Below are 20,590 nucleotides of genomic sequence, written 5' to 3' on the forward strand. Positions count from 1 at the left end.
GCTTCCAACCTTTGAGGGTTGATATCGATCTTCATTATCGGCAGCACGTGATTTTATTACGGTAATACAATACAGCCGATAGCAGAAAGGACCCCGGCCAAATGGGAGGCGCTGTATGACGATTACACCAGGCACAGGGTCTCTCGACAGAGTCCACGTTCGCCGTTCCCGACTCGGGATGCTTTTTGCCTTACCTGAGCACTCACATTCTCGCCCAAACCCCCATTCCCTTTTTCTTTTTCCCTTTACCACTGATCTCTCCTCGGTACCATCATGAGTGCCACAAAGGCGCAGTCTCAAAAGATCTTTGAGAAGGCCAAGCTGAAGCCCGCGAACAAGGTCCGCACCCCCACCCCGTACGCTGTGTGATTGTGGCACTCGATTCTGATGTTTTTGCTCTCAGGTGTGCTTCGACTGCGGTAGTAAGAACCCGACATGGTCATCAGTTCCATTCGGCATCTATCTATGCCTTGATTGCTCGGCTCACCACCGTAATCTCGGTGTTCACATCTCCTTTGTTCGATCAACAAACCTCGACCGTACGTACCCTGCAACACAATTCCTTCACACGCCAGATGTGCCGCTAGCTCAACGCTGACATCCCATACAGAGTGGCAATGGGAGCAACTACGAATCATGAAGGTGGGCGGAAATGAGTCTGCGACCAAGTATTTCCAATCGCACGGAGGCTCCGCCGCCCTGGCGAGCAAGGACACTAAGGTCAAATACACATGCAACGCAGCTGTCAAGTATAAGGAGGAACTCAAGAGGCGCGCTGCGCTAGACGCGCAACAGTCAGTGGATCCAATGGACTGGCAAGATCAAAGGCTAACCATTGTTATTGTTATTCAGGTATCCCGGGGAAGTCGTCATCACAGATGTCCCCGCTGGCACTCCCTCAGATGGCGCAAACACACCTGCTGGCGATGGCGAGGATGATTTCTTTTCCTCCTGGGACAAGCCCTCGATCAAGCGCCCGAGCAACCCTCCATCGCGCACTAGCACGCCCCCCGTCGTCAGCCGGAACAGCTCTCCTTTCCTGAACACCGGCGCCAACGCAAACGGATCCCGTTCGAAATCTCCCCTGTCCTCTTCGGAAGAAAAGAGCGTTTCTCCTGCGCCATCTGCTATCCGACCCACTAGTGTTGCTCGGAAGACCTCTACAGCTAGCGCTGCAAAGAAGGGCAGTGTCCTTGGTGCCAAGAAGGCACCCAAGCTCGGAGCTAAGAAGGTCGCTGCTGCGGATATCATTGATTTCGACGAGGCAGAGCGCAAGGCCAAGGAAGAGGCTGAGCGTATCGAAAAGCTTGGCTACGACCCCGAGGCCGAGCAGGCGGAAGCCGAGGCTAAGAAGGCCGCCACTGCTGTGCCTATCGCCTCTCCCATCCCAGTCAGTCCTGCTGGAAAGTCTAATGATAGAAACTCAGGTGATGTGGAGCGACTAGGCATGGGTGTGAGCAGACTTGGCTTTGGCCAGGTGTCCAAGCCCGCTGCCCCCAAGAAGCCAACCTTTGGTTCTGTTGGGCCTGCCAAGCCCAGCCCTGCTGATGGTAAACTTCCCTCAGTCGCACAATTCAGAAAGATAAGCTAACACTCGACACAGAGGCGGAACTTACCCAGACCAGAACCCGATTTGGCACTCAGAAAGGTATCTCGTCCGATGAATTTTTCGGACGGGATCGTTTTGATCCCGCTGCCCAGTCGGAGGCCAAGGAGCGTCTTCGCCAATTCGATAGCGCCACATCCATTTCCAGCAACTCCTACTTCGGCCGGCCCGAGGATGAGCTCAACTCACTTGACGATGGTTATGGTGATATGGAGGTCGCTGCTAAAGATTTCATCCGTCGTTTTGGTATCACGGCTGGAGATGATCTTGAGAACCTGTCGCATCTTGTCGGCGAAGGTGCAACTAAGCTACAAGGTGAGCAAGTCTCTGTTTACGCATGTAACAATGTTTCACTAACTGAATGTCATCAGGTGCTATCCGCAGCTATCTGAACAACTAGGCTAGTCGCCCATGTTCATCAGATATCACGCCTTCACTCCTAGTACCTTAGCAAGCAACATTGTTCCCTGACTACCCCCAATCCCATCCTCTTAGTGCGTGACGTGTATTGTGACTTCCCTGCCCACCTTGCCCCCTCGACAATATTTTCTTACTTGGAGAAAACCATTGTGATCAGCAATAGGCCAAAAATTTGGGTTTCATACCGTTCTGGTTTGCAATATGGCGTGTGATTGACGATTTTTGTTTTGTTTTTTCCCCTTGTTTCTTCGCATTCATTACAGAGTAACATAGGATGATCGAGGAGGCCTCTTATTTTATTTTGCTCATTACTTTGATATGGTTTAGGATACTCGAGAAATTCATGATTTGATTATTGATAGACAAGTATGTTTGACAAGCACAACTCCACTCCTAAGTTGTGCACCGCTCAACCAAAACTCCATGATGAATGAAGAGAACACAATAGTACACATAGTACAAGTCGCACCCAAGTGTTGAATATAAAAAATGCCCCAAATATATAGTAGCAGAGGGCAAGGCTATACGACAAGTGACGCAGCAGTCCGAACTCAATTAACGCGATAAATCGCATCTGCAACCTTCGTCACCTGCCACATCTCACGGACATCATGAACACGAACAATATCCGCCCCACCAGCCACACTAGCAGAGACAGTAGCAGCGGTACCCCAGACACGCTCCTGCGGCGTCTTCACCCCAGTAATATGACCAATGAACCTCTTCCGACTAGGTCCCATCAACCAAGGGAAGCACTCAAGCCCGGGCATCGCACGCAGTTTCGGTAGCTCTCGCAAAATCTCCAAATCATGCGGCTGAATCTTTGCAAAGCCAAGACCAGGATCGAGAATGATACGCCAGCGCCGGATCCCCGCGTCTTCGGCAGCCGCAATGCGCGCGCCCAGCTCGGCAGCCACTTCCGGGATGACGCCGGAAGGGTAGTCGTGCAGGGTTGTCATTGTCTGCGGCGTGCCGCGCATGTGCATCAGAATCACGGACTTGCCGATCCGCGCTACTGTCGGCAGCATTTCTGGGTCGAGGAGACCGGCTGAAATATCGTTGACAATGTCTGCGCCGGCGGCGCAGGCGGCTTCCGCTACGCTGGCGCGGTAGGTGTCGATGCTGATGGCGATGTTTGCGGCTTCTGGGATAGAGGCGCGGATGTGTTTGATTGCTGGCACTACGCGGGCGATCTCCTCGGCGGCACCGACTGGCGTTGAGCCTGGGCGGGTACTCTCGCCGCCGATGTCGATGATTGTTGCGCCAGAGGCGATGAAATTACGGACTGTTTCTGTTATGTAGGTTAGGTCTGTTGGGGAGTGTTTCCCGCCGTCAGAGAAGGAGTCTGGCGTTAGGTTGAGGATTGCCATGACGTGGGTGCTGCGCTTAGGATCTGTTGCGCGCAGGGATGGAAATAGTGGTGAGATTGGAGTTGTTGACATTGGTGTTGGTTCTGGTGGTGGGAGAGCATTTAGATGCGTGCTGTATGTTTGCGTATCCTTTCCTGGTAGTGGAGGGTATTCATGCGGGATTAATCTAGGTTCAAATGGTTAGTTTTCTTTTTTATGCCAATATGGCATATTTCAAGTCATTGGGGGCATACTGGCTCAGAGGTCGCAATACAAAGTCTCGTTCGAGCATCAGACTATGTGGAATGTTGAGACGCTCGTGAGAGACGATTTCCTGATCATATAGTAGGATGTCCAGATCAATACAGCGCGGGCCTTTGTCGATGAGCTTCTTTCTGCCCATCTCAATCTCAATAGATTGAATAGTGTCCAAAAGATCCAAAGGCGAAAGTGTTGTTTCCACCTGAGACAGATTAACAATGAGTTACCAATTTTGGAAGCCAGCTTCGGTCACATACCTCGCATACACCATTAATAAATGGGTCTTGATCAAGCACATACATCGGTGCGGTTTCAAACAATGAACTTGTTCTTTTCACTTTGATCCCAACTCGGTCCATTTCCAGACAAGCTTGCTCGATCATTTCTACGCGGTCTCCAACATTGCTTCCTAGGGCAATGAAAGCCCGGTGGATATCTGGACTGGGAAACTTCAAATTCATCTTGGAGTCAACTGCTTGCGCAGTGGAGAAATTCCTCACACGCGGGGTCAAATGCGAGGTTATTAAACGTCGTGATAGACCATTCCTAGTGAGAGGTCCCGATGCCTTTTGGGCTGTATATCCCAACTGTGATCGATAAAGTGACCCTATTGATTATTAGTCCTGCTGGATTGACAGCAAATCAAAAGAGAAAAAAAATGCGGGACAGGGCATCTTTCCCCATTGGGATGATACGCCGATAAGCGTGAGAGGGGCTTCTAAGAAGTTGCCAAGTATGTACATACCTAGTCTCTGTAGTGAGGATATTCTATAATTGCAAGATGTCGTCAGATTCGCCACAGCCAATTGATTATTTGGGTGTTTTACTGTGTATGCAACGGTCGATAATCGGCCCTTGTGGCTGAAGCTGCGACCAATGGCGCAAGTCCTAGCGACCTCCTAGTTTGCCGTAATTGAGGGACAAAAGACGCCGACGGAGGGGCTCTCCGGATTGTTCTGGCACTCATTCTGATTTGAGAAGGGAGGCAAAGGCATGAACAGTCAAGAGCTTCGAGCCAGTTCTGGTAATCTTCACGTGGTTTGCCTGCTTCTTGGCGTCAACGTGGAGCATACAGACCGGCATACCGGGGATTTAATTAATCCAGGCTGTTCAGTAATTATGAATTAGTAATCCGCGGCCCAGACCTAACTACAGACGTAACTTCGGTAAGCGAGTGGCCATCTCCAAAACACATAGTAAATGCGATAAATTACAACCTAATATCTCAACAATGGTGGTCTATATAAACTTTTCCATATAGCCGGGATGCTTTTTATATGATATCCGTCCAATTTAGGGAGTTTTGGAAAATTTGGTGAACTACTAACTGAGATATATATACCTTACCAATTCACCTTGTCTTCCAAAGATTGAGAGACGGCATGGCCACTTCTGGAGTGTTCATTCTTGTTTTGATCCATACCAAGCAATGAGAATCAAACGGCCGGGGAATGAAAAAGGATTTTCGAGTGAACTTATTGTAGAGTGAGGGTTGTCATATTTATATCCTAGATGAGATTGAAAGGACTGGCCAGTCTTCCAGCAAGCTGTGAAAAAAAAACAAGCCTGGCCACCCCAAAATGGGCATTTACAGTACGTAATAAATGAAACTTCACTTCTGCTCTTAAGATTCCTCCGGCCATGGAAAGGGTTCTCGTTCACGACTCGTCCCTTACCCGACGATTTCATCTAGGTAAAGATCTGCTGATAGGCTCTTCAGTCTTGTACTAGAACAATTCCGGTCACGAAAATCGTAGCATGCGGATTCTCGTTGGTAGGACCAAAAATTTGGGACAATCTAGGACCTATGAGATAGGCCAAGATAACCATTGAATCGCTTTCTTATACTAAGACATTTTTAATTGCTATCGCCCTGCAATATGAAACCTCCGCCACGCCCCGAATCCTCAGTCAGTTGGAGATGTAGACTCTCTAACTCCTTGTGCATTGACTCCCGACTAGCATTTTCCTGAAGGCATTCAAAGTCGAGAAGTTTTACCCCCCCTTCCGCTACGAGAAAGTTGTATCGGTTCGCGTCCCCATGTAAAAATCCCAATTCGTGGAGCTTCCCCAGAGCTGCTTCACAGATATCCAGATCTTGAATGGAAGCAGGGCGTCCTTCTATTTTCTCCAATAGAAACCCCATGATGCGTCCATTTTCATGAATATGGCCGAGGAAGCGCGGCGTCAGCCCGGAATACTCCAGTAGCTGATATGCTCTTGTTTCTCGTTCGATACGAGGAATCTCCCATTCGAAACGAGCTATTTTAGCGATAACGGTCACTGGCGTTTGGAAGGTGGTTGGAAGAATCGGATGCAAGACTGCTTCGAATGCCGATGCCGTGAGCAGCTTGGTCCTCTCTAACTCTAGGCAATCAAATTGGGTGTGATGCCATTGACACTTGACGCCAGCTAGTGGTCGATTCGAGATGGAAGTTCTCAAGTCGCCGCTAGTTTTGTCTCGCGAAATGTGGGCTACTGTCCATTCATCGTACCAAGGAAGACTCGGCAGGGACTGAATAGGGAATGAAAGCGTATCTCTGTCGAAGGTTTTGGGAGATTAGATGATATATTTGACTTGGTTTCCGATTCGCAGTCGATATTCACTTTCAAAAGAATCTTCATCATCCACTTCCATGGAGAGGACAGCCGGATGCATTGGGCTCTCTGGATGTTGATAGGAAGACATATTTGTCAATTAATATATGCTTGAAATTACCTTAACTGCCGCTGTGCTTGCTATTTTTCAATTTTCGGAAGAAGATGGTAAGGTACTCTATTGTCTAAAGGATCGACATCTTTGGAATTAATTAATGGGATAGGAATGTCGAGCGGAGTTAGGAAGGCCAAGGAACTCTAGACCCTGCCACCGTCTCAGCTCAGCGGCAAGGCCTCTACGCAATTTGCTCAATTAGTTCAGCCACAAATACATCCCAGCGGTTGGCGCAACTTGTGCATGTAAATCAAGTCGAGAACTCAGCAGGTGATCATCTTTACAGAGTCTCCTGCAGTAGTGATTTTAGCTCCGCGGTTACCTGAAACACCAAACTCTACAAAACCCACTCTTGGTGGATCTTTCATTGGTCCAAGGGGTTTCATTTGGAGGAAATGGAGTTAGATTGACAACAGATGACGACCGTGAACCTCGTATGCAACACCTGTGGTAACTTCCTCGTCTTTACCTCAGTGTGCTAGAGCCGCCAGTTCCAAATGCTCCCGTGCTTCCTGAGCCAACAGAAACCGAGGCAATATTCAGCCTGGCAGATATAAAATGCTCGCCTGGGTCATCTTTTAAACAGTAGGCAGTATCGGATTTCAGTCAAGCTCTTCTTTTATTGTATCACCAAGAAGTAAACGTTTAGAACGGCCCTCCACCACTCTACGAGTTTCTCGATAGTGTAAGTGAAGCTCTATTCTATACACTAGTCGCTTCTACCGATTATCAGCGCACGGATAAGTCGTTTGACAGTAGAAATTTGTAAGGAGAAGACTATTCCCTATATCTAAGCCCTAATTAACTTTGGATACCTTAATAGGTCAAAATGTGCGATTCAAAGTATATCCAATATACGTGTGGCTGTAGGAAGGAGTGGGACTTGTGATATACGTTAATTCAGGTGTCATCATAATTATCTAGCTTGATGATACTAACTTATCTGGGTATACTCTGTAGCCAACTTAGGTTTATTGTACTGGCAGCTTACCATAGCTCCCAACTCTCTAGATGAATTGATATGGAATAACTTACATTTACTGATATCTAAAACGGAATTTAATCTGCATATGGCCGTAGATGCTGGGAAAGAACACACGGGGCTACAGAAAAATGATTGATATATGTATTGGTGGGCTAGCGAGGGCATTCTGGTCGAGGCGGGCTAGGTGGAAGATGAACAGTGATAACAGAGTTCACACTGACTTGTCCATTTCCACGTAAAGAGAAGGTAGTTTGTTGTGTATTGATGATGGACTCATGAGACTTGCTACGGCGACAGACGTTGAGCATTTCCATATCTATCATGTCAAGCACGAAATGAAATGGCGGTGAGGACGAGTACATAAGGACTGAGTCTGATCTTTTTGGGACGTACCATTCACCATTTCCGTTCAACGTGCACTACGTTGAGTCAACAATGAACCCATCTACTACCGAGCCCGATGACATCTGGATCAACTCCAAGCCGGTGGATCTAACTAGTGAAAGAGCACCCGATTGCTTTACGTCTCGGGCAGTACGGATAAACAACTACGACGATGTTATGAATCTCCACACTGCGAATGCAACCAACGACTGGACAGCAGCAATATGCGATGATGCAGATCGTAAAGTTGAGCATGCTTTCTCACCTGTGGGGAATGTATCGAGCCTCATTTTCCCTGAATATTCGCCAGAAAAGGCACATATTCTGGCATACTTCACCCAGCTTTCATTCATACTTGACGGTATGTCATTAAACAATATGCCTCGAATCAACAACGAGCAATGACTGAAAGTTCAAGCTAGATATCACAGATGTATTATCCTCAAAGGATGCCAAGGAAGAAAACATACATTCATCTCGTGCGCTGGACCTTAAGGACACCCGCCCTGGCACGTCGGAAAGGGCAAAAGCCATGAAGAGATTACTATCGCAGAAATTTGTTGAAATGGTTGACATGGATACTAGTGAGGGACAAGAATTTGTTAAGCGTCTCAAAGTCTGGGCTGATGATGAGATCGGGTTGAAGAATCCCCAAACGATCGAATGTGTTGACGAATACCTCCGTTTTCGGCAACTTGACGGAGGGTTCAGGTATGTTGTGATACCTTGTTGAAACCTGCTTAATACAAGTGACGCTGATGTGTTCAGGGTGTATTGGCATTGGTTAACATTCTCTCACGGGGATAGCTTCACACAAGCAGATTGGAACTCGATAGAGGATCTTCTTGCATTTGCCGATAAGGTCTTGATATGGACCAATGACTACTTCAGTTGGCCCCGAGAGCGCTTTTATGAACAAGGCAGGATTGCAAATGTGATCGAGTTGTATATGAGAACCGAGGGTCTTGCCGAGGAAGAAGCTAAGCAGAAAACAAAGGAGGAGATCCTGCAAGGCGAACACCGTTTCCATGACATGTGTGTTGAACGATTTGCACAACAGCCAAGCCTTCCCCGCCACATAAGAAAATTGCTCAGAGTTGCTGAGATAGCGATGGGTGGATATAATTATTGGGCATCGACATGTCCCCGGCTAAACTTTTGGAAAGAGCAGGGCCCAACTGCAGAGATTGTCTTGCATGAAACAGAAGATGACGAAATTTCCAACTCTACAGGAGAAGCTCGGCTCATCAAGCCAGTCAAGATAAACAACGAAACTCAAGAGGATCCGAAAACACAATCTCAACCTTCAGTACCCCATTTGGACTCGATGGCATGTACATCCGCTCTAGATGACTCGGCCCTCCTCGCTCCAGCTCGTTACATTGAATCTCTGTCATCAAAGAATACGGTTTCCAAACTTGCTGATGCGTTCAATGTCTGGATGCACGTGTCTCCTAAACCACTGGCAGCGATCAAGGATGCAATCAATGATCTACATAACTCTTCCCTAATTCTGGACGACGTACAAGACAATTCACCGCTCCGACGAGAGAGAACAGCAACTCATCTCATCTTCGGAGCTGCACAAACAATCAATAGCGCCACGTACATGGTTGTCAGAGCGGCTAAAATAATAGACGCCCTGGGTACTCCCCAGATGATGACCGCCCTTTTGCAGAACCTTGAGACACTCTTCATTGGCCAGAGTTGGGATATCAGCTGGAGAAATAATTTCCATTGCCCCACTGAATCCGAATACCTCGATATGGTAGACAAGAAAACTGGTGCCTCATTGACCATGATGGTTGAGCTCATGCAAGCTAAGGGCAAAATAATACCCTTCTCATATCGACTTTCACCGCTAGCCCGCCTAATCGGCCGATGGTATCAGATCCGCGATGACTACATGAATCTTCAAGGGGCAGATTATTCGAAGCAGAAGGGGTTCTGCGAAGATCTTGATGAGGGAAAATTGTCCTACCCAATCGTCAGGTGTTGTCAAAAGGACGTGACGATCAAAAACATCATTCTCGGAATATTCCAACAAATGCGAATGACAAATACAAAAATGATGCGTGAGAGTAAATTGCAGATTTTGGATCTCATGTCGAGTGTTATGGCTCTGGAGGATACATTCGGCTATCTTCAGCAGCTGCAACAGGAAATTGAACAGGAGATTGGAGAGATCGAAGCTTTGACAGGCAAACCTAACCCAGAGCTATTGCTCGTGGTGAAAGCCTTAGGGGTGATCCCAAAGCCTGGTGGAAAGGGGCATTGAACCGCCTGAATTTCCAGCCGCTATCTAATTGGAAGTTTCACCTTCTTCTTTCTCATTTGAGTGGTCCTTTTAGATATACATTGGCAGAGAGCTATTATTAGCCTGGCTTCGCCAATCAAAAGCTGGTCAGGGCAGCTCAGGATACGGGTTAAGAGATAATTCTTGGGAATACAAAGGGAAACTTTTTGCCTATTACTCACTCCGTATGTTGTACAAAGATAATCTGTGTCTTGAAGATTACCCCAGACTGTACCTCGCCGTTCTGGAGGACATCGGATCCAGACAGTTCTGCAGGGATAGGAGTTGGGGACATATCGTTCACGACTGGACTGGGTGATGAGGAAAGTGCGAGATTGAGGAAAGAAGAGGAAAGCATAGACTTGTGGCACTTGCTGTAATCGTTTCAGAGAATCCATGCTTTGCAAGGAAGCAGGCACCCATTTCCATGACGTAGGTATGTACATACGGATATAGCTAGTTGTGTTAAATACAAAATGGGAAGCGGGCTCAGCCATCCCGATGAAAATTTTTCGAGACGATTGTGTTGATCTTGGCTTAGAGAAGACTAGTTCAGGTCCTGCTTGATAATATCTGCAGCCTTCTCAGCAACCGCAAACACAGTGGCTTGGATATTACCGCGCGGCTCCAAGGGGAAGATACTGGCATCGACAACACGAATGTTAGCCGAACCATACACCTTCAGGTGAGAATCCACAACACCCCCATCTTCCAGCGGCATCATCGCACAGGTACCGCTGACATGGTACATAGACAAGACAAGCTCTCTACATAGCTCCTTTGCCTTCTCGAGGTCTGTCAGAGGCTCTGGTGTGTGGAGACGTTCGCCACCCTTCTTCAACAGCGATGCCATCGGCGCCGTCTCAGTGATTTTCTCCATCCACATACTATGTCGGGCCTGTAGCTCGACATCAACTGGGTGACGGAGAATTCCGTGATCAATGAGAGGAGCAGCCTTGGGGTCGGAAGATTGGATATGAACGGATCCTCGTGATAGAGGGTAGCTGAGCAGAGAAACAAGACTGATAAAGAAACCCGGGTGTCCAAGACTGAAGAGACGCTTGGGGTGTTCTCCCTCACGCGGCAGAAGCTGGAATGGCGCTAGAACAAACTGAGCGGTAGGCTCATCGGGATTCTTGAGTAGGGTGTGCAATGCTTCGTACTGCTTCTTGTGCGTCCGCGAGATATCGGGACTATCCACCGCAGCTTGCAGCTTCTGCAACAATTCAGCTCGCTCGTCTTCGGGTGTGTCTACAAGCGGCATGAATGCAGAGACCATCGGCACCATGCCAAGAGGTCCCGAGCCATCCTTTTGATAAGCGGCCATGGCAGCACCGGCAACCGCGGGGTCTCTCGCCATGTCGCCCGATGGCATACCGTCTGCGACTTCATAACCAAACGAGACAATGCCGTGATCTTGCAGGTTCTCGCCCACACCGGGGTTGTTGATGATTGTCGGGATCCCGTGAGACTGAAGGATGGTTTCGTCGCCAATACCTGAAAGCTCTAGGAGCTGCGAGGATTGTGTTGTTCCGGCCGCCAGAATAACTTCTTTCCCGACTGAGACGGTGTACACAGCCGAGTCCTTGCCAAACCGAACACCAGTAGCAACGGCGTTGTCACCCTTGCTCCCTTTCTCTAAGATAATCTTTTCAACCCAGGCTCCAGTCACGACCCGAAGATTTGAGCGAGCTTGTACTTCCGGTCCCAGATACGCAGCTGCAGCGTGACTCCTGGTGTGGGTAACGGGATCGACAGCACCGGGGTTGACGAAGGGACCTGTACAGGCGCCATTGATTGGATCATCATCCTGCGGGTATCCAAGGGCCTTGAAGGTGTCCATCCAGGCCGCATGGTACGGCATGTACTGATCCCCAAACGAGACCTGGACAGGACCCGTGCTACCCTGATCCTGCTGGTCGTATTTCATTCCATTGAAGAACTCACGATTGCCCTCTGATGGGGGTGCAGCCGTGTGGAACTTGCGAATATATGGGGACAGGCCATCCCAGCCCCAACCGGGGTTGCCCAAAGTTTCCCAGGCATCTAATCCGGAACGAGAAGGATAGATGACCATTCCCAAATTGATCGCCGAGGAGCCTCCCAAAGTGCGACCTTTGTTGGCCAGAAGCTTGCGGCCATTGAGTTGTTCCTATTTTATATGGGTCAGACTAATGGCATCGAATTGTGCTCTGAGTAGACAATAACGTACCTGAGGACAGGATCGGAAATTCCAATCAAAGTCCTCGTCTTCAAACGTCGCCGGCCCTAAGCCAGGGACAGTAATTCGAGGATCATTGAGACGATTTGTTCCAGCTTCCAGGACGAGTACACTAATGTTGGAGTTTTCGGTCAGTCGATTGGCGACTACGAGGCCAGCAGTACCTCCTCCGACAATCACAAAATCATAAGCTGCGTTTTCAAGTCCTGCCGAGGACTCGGTGTTAAAAGATGCCATTGCAGATTATGTCAATTTCAGTGATTTGAAACCTGCATGGAGCCAGGTTTTATAGAAAAAAAAAGTAAAGTAAATGTAGGGGCTGCTCTCAGGAGGGGTGGCTAGATAGAGGGGTTCGCAATTGAGGGGCGCACTGAAGTGTCACATCTTCATAATAATAATGAAGTCGAGAATAGGGAGTGTGCGTAATCCGTTCAATTGAGCCCCTGAATTCCTCAACTGTTGGCCCGGAACCAGAGGAGATTAACCAGTATCTGATCTTGGTCAACGTGGCGACAGGGGTGCGCCGTGCTATGCACGAGAGAAAGTGCAGACCGAGCTAGGGTTAGCCTGCATGTGCAACACAGGCACCGGATACTCCGCACTCCGTACTCCGTCCTTCGTACTGCAGTTGACGGGATAAATATATGCCAAGTCCTCGGTTAGGGTGATAGGACAAGTACTTTGTTCCTTCGGGATGAAACGTGCAGGGGTTGTGAGGGCTAGGCACGAGTAGTGCATGAGTAGTGCATATTCTGTTGCATTTTCGCTCCTCGTGTCCTGTAGGTTTCATAAGATTGTTGAACCCTCCACATACACAACATACACCCCATACTTCGATTGAAGGATCTCCATTGAAAAGAGAAGACTCACGGTCCAAGCATCGTGGGACCGGGCTCGACTCCACCGTCAACTCAAATCACGGGGTTCCACTAGATGCGCTAACCGGAAATGGCTCATGTCAACCTTGAAACCTTTACAGGTTAGCGTTTCTTAGTGAAAGATTTAGCGTAGATTAGGGTGGATTGGATAGGAAAATGGATCTTGATATTAAATAACTTGGTCATATCTCCTTTTCTATTTAGATGGTGACATTGGCGACAGGCAAAGTATCGGACTCGAGAGGAAATCCACAATGGGCAACTATGGACTGAAAGCAAAGGCAGGCAGGGAGATCGTGGTCGTGATGCTTGTTTTGGGGGCGATATCCCTGAGTTCCACGATTCTTCGGATCGTGTCCCGGAGAATGAGAAGCATCAGATTAGGCTTGGATGATTATTGCATGATGGGTGCGACGGTATTCTCGTCAAACCGCCCTTCTGGCATTGTGGAAGACTAATGAAGAGTGCAGCTTTTGATTATGACGTGCACTGTGGTTGTGATATTGAGTATGACAGTCCGTTCTCGAATGAGCCCAGTGGCAGTGCTAACGGGTATATCCAGTGGTGACAATGGGAGGCGTTGGGTTACACGCAACCACGGGCGAAGTTGCCTTCACAGATATCGAATTTAACCTCAAGGTGTGTGAAGTAAAATGATTCTTCTAGCCGGTGAATGAAGCTCACGATAGCATGGAGCAGATGATTATCGTCTGCCAGGCTCTCTATGGAATCGGCCTCGCTCTGGTGAAAACGTCAATGATAGTCCTCTATCAAAAACTCTTCGGTACTAAAGCCAGCATGCGCATCGCCATTTATGTCACAGGCACCGTCGTGTGGGCATGGGGACTAAGCATTGTCCTCGAGTCCTTTCTTATTTGCCACCCTGTCGCGTTCAATTGGAATCCGACACTACCGGGGGGTGGATGCGGAAATCGCAACGCAGCTTTTGTGGTAGCTGGAGTACTCAACATGGTGACTGATTTTATGGTCATGATACTTCCAATCCCATATATTTGGAAGCTCCAGCTACGAGTGGGCCGGAAGATTGGGTTATCAGTAGCATTTTCCTTGGGTCTGTTGTGAGTGAAACCAAGAGTCTGATCTAACATCCATTGCACAGTAGATAGCTAACCTTTCTCAAACCACAGTGTCAGCGCAATCAGTATGGTCCGCGTTGTCAGTCTCATGAACATCGACTTCAACGACCTCACATATACCCTCCCCATCCCATTAATGTGGAGTGTTATCGAACAACAGCTCGCCCTCATCGCGGCCAATCTGCCCCTTCTCCGTCGCGTGTTTACCGAGGTATTTCCTAAAAGTTGGTTGGGGTCATCGTCTCGTGGAACGGGAACGCCCTCGGGGGAGCTCAGTGCCAAAAAGCGCTCAGTGCAGGAATATACTCTCACTCGCATGGATGCCGGCGCCAATCAGAGCGAGATAACGTCAGACAGCCCCAAAGCTGCGACTCACAATATCCAGACGAGGTGGAGCGACGATGACGGGCAATCGGATACGGAGTTGACGGTGAATGCGATGCCACCAGATGGGATTCAGATATGGAAGGATTTTCGGGTCGACTCGACTAGACACCTAGACTTGACATCTGATAGAAGATAATACGAAGCCACGCATTTTATGATGACTTGTTCGTCGCCACGATACATACACTTGTAATCATAATGGTTCCACATTATAGGTATGCCCAGTTTCGAAACTCCCCGCCCTACGTAATCGCGTAATAGTTGCCAAAATGATAGTGGAAGACGTATGTTTTCAGCAATAGAATAGAACAATCGCGGATTCAAAGTGAGAGAATGATAGAAAAGTACTTATGAGTCTATTCTCCATCTCAGGTTGGAAAGAAGCGCCTGTATAGCCATTAGATTATAGTCAAGCCCCGATAGCTTCATAAAGCTCTAATTGAAGAACACTTCTATTCATTTTAAATATGGCAGTTTATATATTACAGTTCGCTAACAGACTATGATACCTCCCTCTTCCATGTCAAACCATCTGTAGAATGCCTCAGGCCAGAGTAGTAACGACCAAGTGCCTACCTTTCACACTCAAATCTTAGCTTCATCCAAAGTCGAATGTTTTGATTTCTATACCCATTGAATTTAATGTCTTTCCTTTCAAGAAGACTTTGGGCAGAGTCGCCCATTATTATTCCACGAGTAAGGCAGAGGGTCAACAGTCTGAACCTCCCAGTCCTCAGCACCAACGGCAGTCAGAGCAAAGAAAAGGCCTGTAGGATCATACTTCTGCTTGAGGGCGTAGAGACGAGGGTAGTTGGAGCCGTGGAAGGCCTCCTGGAGGTTCGGCTCGAGGAGATCGGCCTCACTCATGTAGGCGCCTGAGTCTGGGGCAATCTCACGAATAACGTCCATCCACTCGGTGACAAAGAGCGAGGTACTCTTAATCACATCCCAGGAAGATGTGAAGTTCCATGTGGCACCGAAGATAACGTGTGAGAGGGCATCGCGCCATGCGGGGAGCACGGCATTGTCTGTGGGGGGCTCCGCGGCAATGCCGGTGCCGCTGATGTGGAAGCCCGCAATGAAAAGGCCCTATGTCATGTCAGTCACTATCCAAAAGAAAGAGCAGGGTATATGTATGCATTGAAGTTTGCATATACGGCATACCTTATTGACAGCGTCCCTGTAGGCGGCCGAAGTTTGCTTGCGGAGATCATCACTCTGGAAAACATTACGAGGAAGCAGACGAGAAGAAGTCTTGACAACATCGGTTCCAACGTATTCCTGAGGGAAGGCCACTGCCCAGACATCATGGCTGCAGGAATGTGTCAGCTGGCATATAGATGCGCGGATTCCAGAAAGAAACGAGGGGAATTCAGACGTACAAGTTATCCGCGTGGTTGTACCACGGAGTGTAGGAGACATTGAGGCCTTTCAGAGTATCAAACCATGGAGCCAGGAGTGCCTCGGTCTGGGCAACATTCATGTTGGGTGCGACGAAGGACTCCATACGGAAGTAGAAGTTAGGATCACCGGCATATGTGGTACCAAACATGGCCTCGGAAGCACCAATGTAGAAGTAACCGTAGGTGCCAGCATCAACAAAGGTCTCAAAATGGTCGAGATAGGACCCAACAGCAGCCCAGAAAGCATCCGGACCAGGAGTGTCGTTCACCGTGAAATTGAAGGTCACAGTGGTGGTCTCCAGTTGAGGGAGAGCCTTGACTGTTAAAGAAGTGACAACTCCAATGGTGCTACCACCACCACCGCGAAGCATCCAGAAGACATCTGAATTCTCAGTGGAGGTGGCAGTGATGAATCGACCATCTGCCAGAACGACTAAGCAGAATTAGTAGGGAGGTACTTCGAGCAAATTCGAGGTCATAGAAAAGAACCTTACCTTGCATGGCCAGAACCTGATCGGCCGCCAAACCGTACATGCTGGAAAGGGGTGAGTGGCCACCACCGGCAGTGTAGCCACCTCCCAAACCGACGGTGACGGCTTCTCCGCCAACAACCGAGTGGCCCACGGACTTAGCAAACTCATAAGCCTCCCAGACCTGGACACCCGAGCCAAACTTGATGGCCGGACCGACATAACCATTGGCAGCCTTGAAGTTTGGGAGATACTCCTTGTCCTTGAGGTAGTGAGTCCAAATGGAGAGGGCACCCTTGCCGGAGGCCTTACCATTGAAATCATGTCCGGTATTCTTAACCACTAGACGCAAGTTCAAGTTACGAGCAAAATTGACAGCGAGCTGGATTTGGGCCACGGTGGATACATTGACTGCATACGTCGGATAGGCACCCTGCGTGCAGCTATCAGTGTGGCTATACGGGGATGGTAGGCACGAGCGGCCCTCGTACAGCGGTAGCATGATTGAGGTAGGGTCGGTCATGTGTAGATCCGAGTTGAGCCAGTCAGCTGTGATGCTTGCACACTTAGCGGCATTGTACTGCGGCCAGTCCGGATAGCAGTAGGATGCCAGGGGTACTGTCTTGATCAGGCTGCCGCCGAGCAGGATATCGAAGACGTCCCAAATCAGATCGATGGGCCACCATAAGTCCCCGGGCATTGACTTGCAGCTATGACGAACACTTCTCTTGGATACCGTGGAGCTGTTGGCAAAGGCGAACATGTTGGCGATAGTGTTATTCTGCAAGGTCGCTGACACATCAGAAAGCACGCCTTCGGTCAACTGCACCTGCTCATTGTTGAACAGCGCAGGTGCCGAGTTGGCAGTGGAAGTCACTGTAGTCTCTGCTGCTGTGAGTGATGCAGTTGATATCGCCCCAGCGAGCGAAGCGCTCGCGACGAGGCTAACTCCCCACATGCCCTTCATCCCGGAGGATATTCAACGATACAGTTATAATAACACAGAAGAAAAGCGAGAGTCGAGGAAGGGCTAATGAGCAACTAAAACAGAAGATATGGCCAAGTCCCTGTGAATAATGTGGACAGGGGTGTTACTTAAATATATCTGCCGTAGTCTAGTAGGCTAGTCATGCAGCCCTAAGCAAACGTTCCGGTGCAACCGACCGAAAAGCCACAGAACAATGAGGTGTTTCGCGACTATTGGTGCCATTTTTTAATTAAAAATTTCTTCGTCTATCTTGTTTGGTGGCATAGCCGACAGGATAGAAAGCGCCTTGTGCACTAATCAACTAGTTGCATACGTTAGCCGACTTTGGCGTTTTCATAAATTCTTGGAACAACGATCACCATCTCATTTCTCACAAGATACCAATATAACTCAAGGGTCCTTTGATTCTAGGGGATATTCTGCTTTGACTCGCTTAATTGACAGATTCAAAGTATAAGAAATGTACAAGTAATGTATTTTATGCTATCCATTTTCAGACATTTGTCTTCGGGTCCACTTTTAAGTGAGTCCCGACATTAGCCCCCAATCTACGGAGTACTCGGTAGTGCCTCCAATATACGGAATAGTATTATCATGAAAGATTACTAGACTCGGTCATACTGCCAGTGATCCAAAAGCGATGCACTAATCTATATGAAGGGTCTCTAGCCGTGATCAGGTATACAAGATAGGGTAGACGGCGAATTGGAATCAAGATTAGCCAAAGCCTACCCTGCGCTCTCGGTAAGACTCACAGGAAGAAAGGGGCACGCCAAAAGCTATTTTGCAGAAGGCTGCCGTTTAATTTATGCGGGATGAGAATCAAACCCACATCGTGGGCCTCGTCGGGGGGATTGCTTGATATTTATGTAACCCTGGGGCGCTGCCTAGGCGAGTCGAATTTTTCTTGTCGAAATTCCAGGTAACAGAGGTTGTTTATTTGAATAGGAGGCAAAGTTTCTGGGAGAGAACCTTGAAATGGACTCTAGTGACAACTTGCAACCGCAGGCCATTGGCCTGATCTTTGCCTTTCCGTGCTTTGCGAGTGTGGCTGTGGCTCTCCGGCTTTACAGTCGCATGTTGACAAAGTCGTTTGCTGCAGGTCAGTTTAATTGTCGACTGCCCTTTGAACGATAAATTTGAGCTAATAAACCACAGATGACTGGGTTATATGTGTCGCGATGGTGAGTGCAGCAAGCACGTTAATAACAAGCCTAGAGGATTGACAGAGATCGGCAGATCCTGTATTGGGCGGAGACATTTACATCTTATAAAGGTAAGATCTACAGCAAATGTACTCTAGTGCGTCTCTGGTGCATGAAGTTAATCATCCTTAGTGATCATTTACACGTACATCGGATATAACGTTTGGGAAATCCCCACTGATCATCCCGCCATTCTTGGTAGCAAATATACCTACGCGGTGGGTGTTCTTTTTCTCTTTGTTGGCACTCGCTAATAAGATAGACCGAGCTCATCTACAACCCCATTTTGGCCCTCGTCAAGACCTCCATCCTGCTGTTCCTGTTACGCCTAACCGGCCAGAAAAAGTCTGTGCGCTTAGCAATCTGGGGACTCTTGATTGTGAACGGCATCGCCGCTATCATCACATTTTTTCTCGCTGTTTTCCGATGCGTGCCGGTCGCCGCTAATTGGGATTTAATCTCATATCCCAATGCGAAGTGTCTCAATTTTGCAGATTTCGTCACCGGCACGGGCTCAATCTCCATTTTCACCGACATTCTGGCTTTAACATTGCCGACCTGGATTGTATATCACCTTCAGATGCAATGGAATCAGAAATTGATGCTGATTGGTATTTTGTCATTGGGTCTTTTGTGAGTGGCTTAGCTAAGTGTTTTCCCCCATAAACTCGTGACTGATAAATAAAGGACTGTGGTCGCTGGCATTGTTCGCCTCATCCTCCTTGACAAATTCGACCGTCATATGCCGGAGAATTACACGCACTCGGTCCTCTTTTGTGTGTCCACTATTGAAGTTGGCCTGTCGTTCGTCGCTGCGTGCGCTCCCTCGTTCAAGCCGCTCGTTACTCGGCTCGTCCCGAAGCTCTTCGGGTCGACCCGCACCGGGCCGTATAACGGCTCTACCAACCGTAGCGGTCGGACACGGCTGGGCTACAAACTCGAGGAAACATCGAACTTCACAAGTCGCACGCAGGATCAAGCTGCCACGGCAGTTGGAGCCGGCGATGGCGAGCTCAGCTACAGTCCCACGAAATCGAAAGACAAGAATATCATAACTCTAACCACTCAAATGGAGGTTACTTGGGATCGGGCTAGTTGCGAGGAGCAGCAAACAAGCAGCACAGAGAGTCTTGTTTACGGAAGAGGGGGCAACAGAGGTTCGAAATGAAGGGTCACTCTAAAAAAATACTATAACATAGCATGATCTATATTTGAGGACAAATGACTTCTTGTAATGAATACTCCACAATGAAGTATCTATGAGACCAAAAATTTTGGTCATTTACAAAGGGGCGGACGCACAAAGAAATAAGAAGGGGAACTTAGCTGATGACTGCGGCCCTGACTAGGAAGCGTTGTATGAAAACTTGACTGATGGAGATTTAGGAGGTACTGACAGCGGCAGTCCATTATTGCAATAGAGAGAATGGGAGTCAAGTTTCATACAAACTAAGGCAACTCCAGTGCCTAGAGGATGGCCAGGCAATTATCTCTGACATGTGCTTTACACAGATAGAGTGTCAAACACTGGCAGCTATATTGCATGAGCGGATGAGGAGCCCTATTTTGTGTAGCCTATGAGGTTAGGGTTAAATAGGATATGGAAGAAGGATATGATGAGTAAGGCAGTGAGTGCATGGTTGAGTTGTGCTCCAGGAATGTCGCATGACGTAAAATGCACATTATAGGCCTGAGGCACCATTTATATGCAAACCTTGCAAATTTCTCAGGGGATATTTTTTTGGAGGTCACGTGTACCCCATCTGGAATTTCTTGAGCCATTGATCCTCCACCTTATCTCGTGTCACCGCTGGATTTATTGCCATTTACAAATCCTCAACCTCTACAACTCTCGCGCCTTTCACACCTGATATCGCTCTAGTGATCCGCCTCTTCTTCCCGCCTCTCCTCCCGTCCACCTCATTCA

At 48.4% G+C, this 20,590-nt stretch overlaps 9 protein-coding genes across 9 annotated transcripts; 5 read left to right on the forward strand and 4 right to left on the reverse strand.

Moving 5' to 3' along the window:
- Positions 1-273: 273 nt before the first annotated feature.
- Positions 274-2,006, forward strand: N7500_004253 (ADP-ribosylation factor GTPase-activating protein; the record flags this gene model as incomplete). The annotated part of the gene is made up of 6 exons (XM_056675399.1): positions 274-339; positions 404-539; positions 611-794; positions 853-1,550; positions 1,604-1,921; positions 1,978-2,006. 6 exons carry the CDS (start codon positions 274-276, stop codon positions 2,004-2,006), a joined length of 1,431 nt encoding a protein of 476 aa, XP_056535924.1.
- A 571-nt stretch (positions 2,007-2,577) lies between these two features.
- Positions 2,578-4,241, reverse strand: N7500_004254 (folic acid synthesis protein; the record flags this gene model as incomplete). Its single annotated transcript, XM_056675400.1, has 3 exons — positions 2,578-3,562; positions 3,630-3,838; positions 3,894-4,241. Coding segments are annotated over 3 exons (1,542 nt in total), but the record flags the coding sequence as incomplete, so codon positions are not given.
- Positions 4,242-5,494: 1,253 nt separating this feature from the next.
- Positions 5,495-6,325, reverse strand: N7500_004255 (uncharacterized protein; the record flags this gene model as incomplete). Its single annotated transcript, XM_056675401.1, has 2 exons — positions 5,495-6,151; positions 6,215-6,325. 2 exons carry the CDS (start codon positions 6,323-6,325, stop codon positions 5,495-5,497), a joined length of 768 nt encoding a protein of 255 aa, XP_056535926.1.
- Positions 6,326-7,769: 1,444 nt separating this feature from the next.
- On the forward strand, positions 7,770-9,996 carry N7500_004256 (bifunctional terpene synthase/polyprenyl synthetase family protein; the record flags this gene model as incomplete). The annotated part of the gene is made up of 3 exons (XM_056675402.1): positions 7,770-8,079; positions 8,150-8,429; positions 8,487-9,996. 3 exons carry the CDS (start codon positions 7,770-7,772, stop codon positions 9,994-9,996), a joined length of 2,100 nt encoding a protein of 699 aa, XP_056535927.1.
- A 565-nt stretch (positions 9,997-10,561) lies between these two features.
- On the reverse strand, positions 10,562-12,472 carry N7500_004257 (GMC family oxidoreductase; the record flags this gene model as incomplete). The annotated part of the gene is made up of 2 exons (XM_056675403.1): positions 10,562-12,166; positions 12,227-12,472. 2 exons carry the CDS (start codon positions 12,470-12,472, stop codon positions 10,562-10,564), a joined length of 1,851 nt encoding a protein of 616 aa, XP_056535928.1.
- An 895-nt stretch (positions 12,473-13,367) lies between these two features.
- On the forward strand, positions 13,368-13,571 carry N7500_004258 (uncharacterized protein; the record flags this gene model as incomplete). The annotated part of the gene is made up of 1 exon (XM_056675404.1): positions 13,368-13,571. The coding sequence occupies one exon, from the start codon at positions 13,368-13,370 to the stop codon at positions 13,569-13,571; it is 204 nt and encodes a 67-aa protein (XP_056535929.1).
- A 232-nt stretch (positions 13,572-13,803) lies between these two features.
- On the forward strand, positions 13,804-14,733 carry N7500_004259 (uncharacterized protein; the record flags this gene model as incomplete). Its single annotated transcript, XM_056675405.1, has 2 exons — positions 13,804-14,192; positions 14,262-14,733. 2 exons carry the CDS (start codon positions 13,804-13,806, stop codon positions 14,731-14,733), a joined length of 861 nt encoding a protein of 286 aa, XP_056535930.1.
- Positions 14,734-15,251: 518 nt separating this feature from the next.
- N7500_004260 (FAD-binding oxidoreductase) lies at positions 15,252-17,437 on the reverse strand (the record flags this gene model as incomplete). Its single annotated transcript, XM_056675406.1, has 4 exons — positions 15,252-15,686; positions 15,762-15,909; positions 15,980-16,433; positions 16,495-17,437. 4 exons carry the CDS (start codon positions 17,435-17,437, stop codon positions 15,252-15,254), a joined length of 1,980 nt encoding a protein of 659 aa, XP_056535931.1.
- A 999-nt stretch (positions 17,438-18,436) lies between these two features.
- N7500_004261 (uncharacterized protein) lies at positions 18,437-19,831 on the forward strand (the record flags this gene model as incomplete). The annotated part of the gene is made up of 6 exons (XM_056675407.1): positions 18,437-18,560; positions 18,617-18,642; positions 18,698-18,734; positions 18,796-18,881; positions 18,926-19,296; positions 19,351-19,831. 6 exons carry the CDS (start codon positions 18,437-18,439, stop codon positions 19,829-19,831), a joined length of 1,125 nt encoding a protein of 374 aa, XP_056535932.1.
- Between the last annotated feature and the right edge of the window lie 759 nt (positions 19,832-20,590).

This window comes from Penicillium coprophilum (genome assembly GCF_028826855.1).
Source record: "Penicillium coprophilum strain IBT 35676 chromosome Unknown utg000002l_segment0_segment1, whole genome shotgun sequence".
NCBI lineage: Eukaryota > Fungi > Ascomycota > Eurotiomycetes > Eurotiales > Aspergillaceae > Penicillium > Penicillium coprophilum.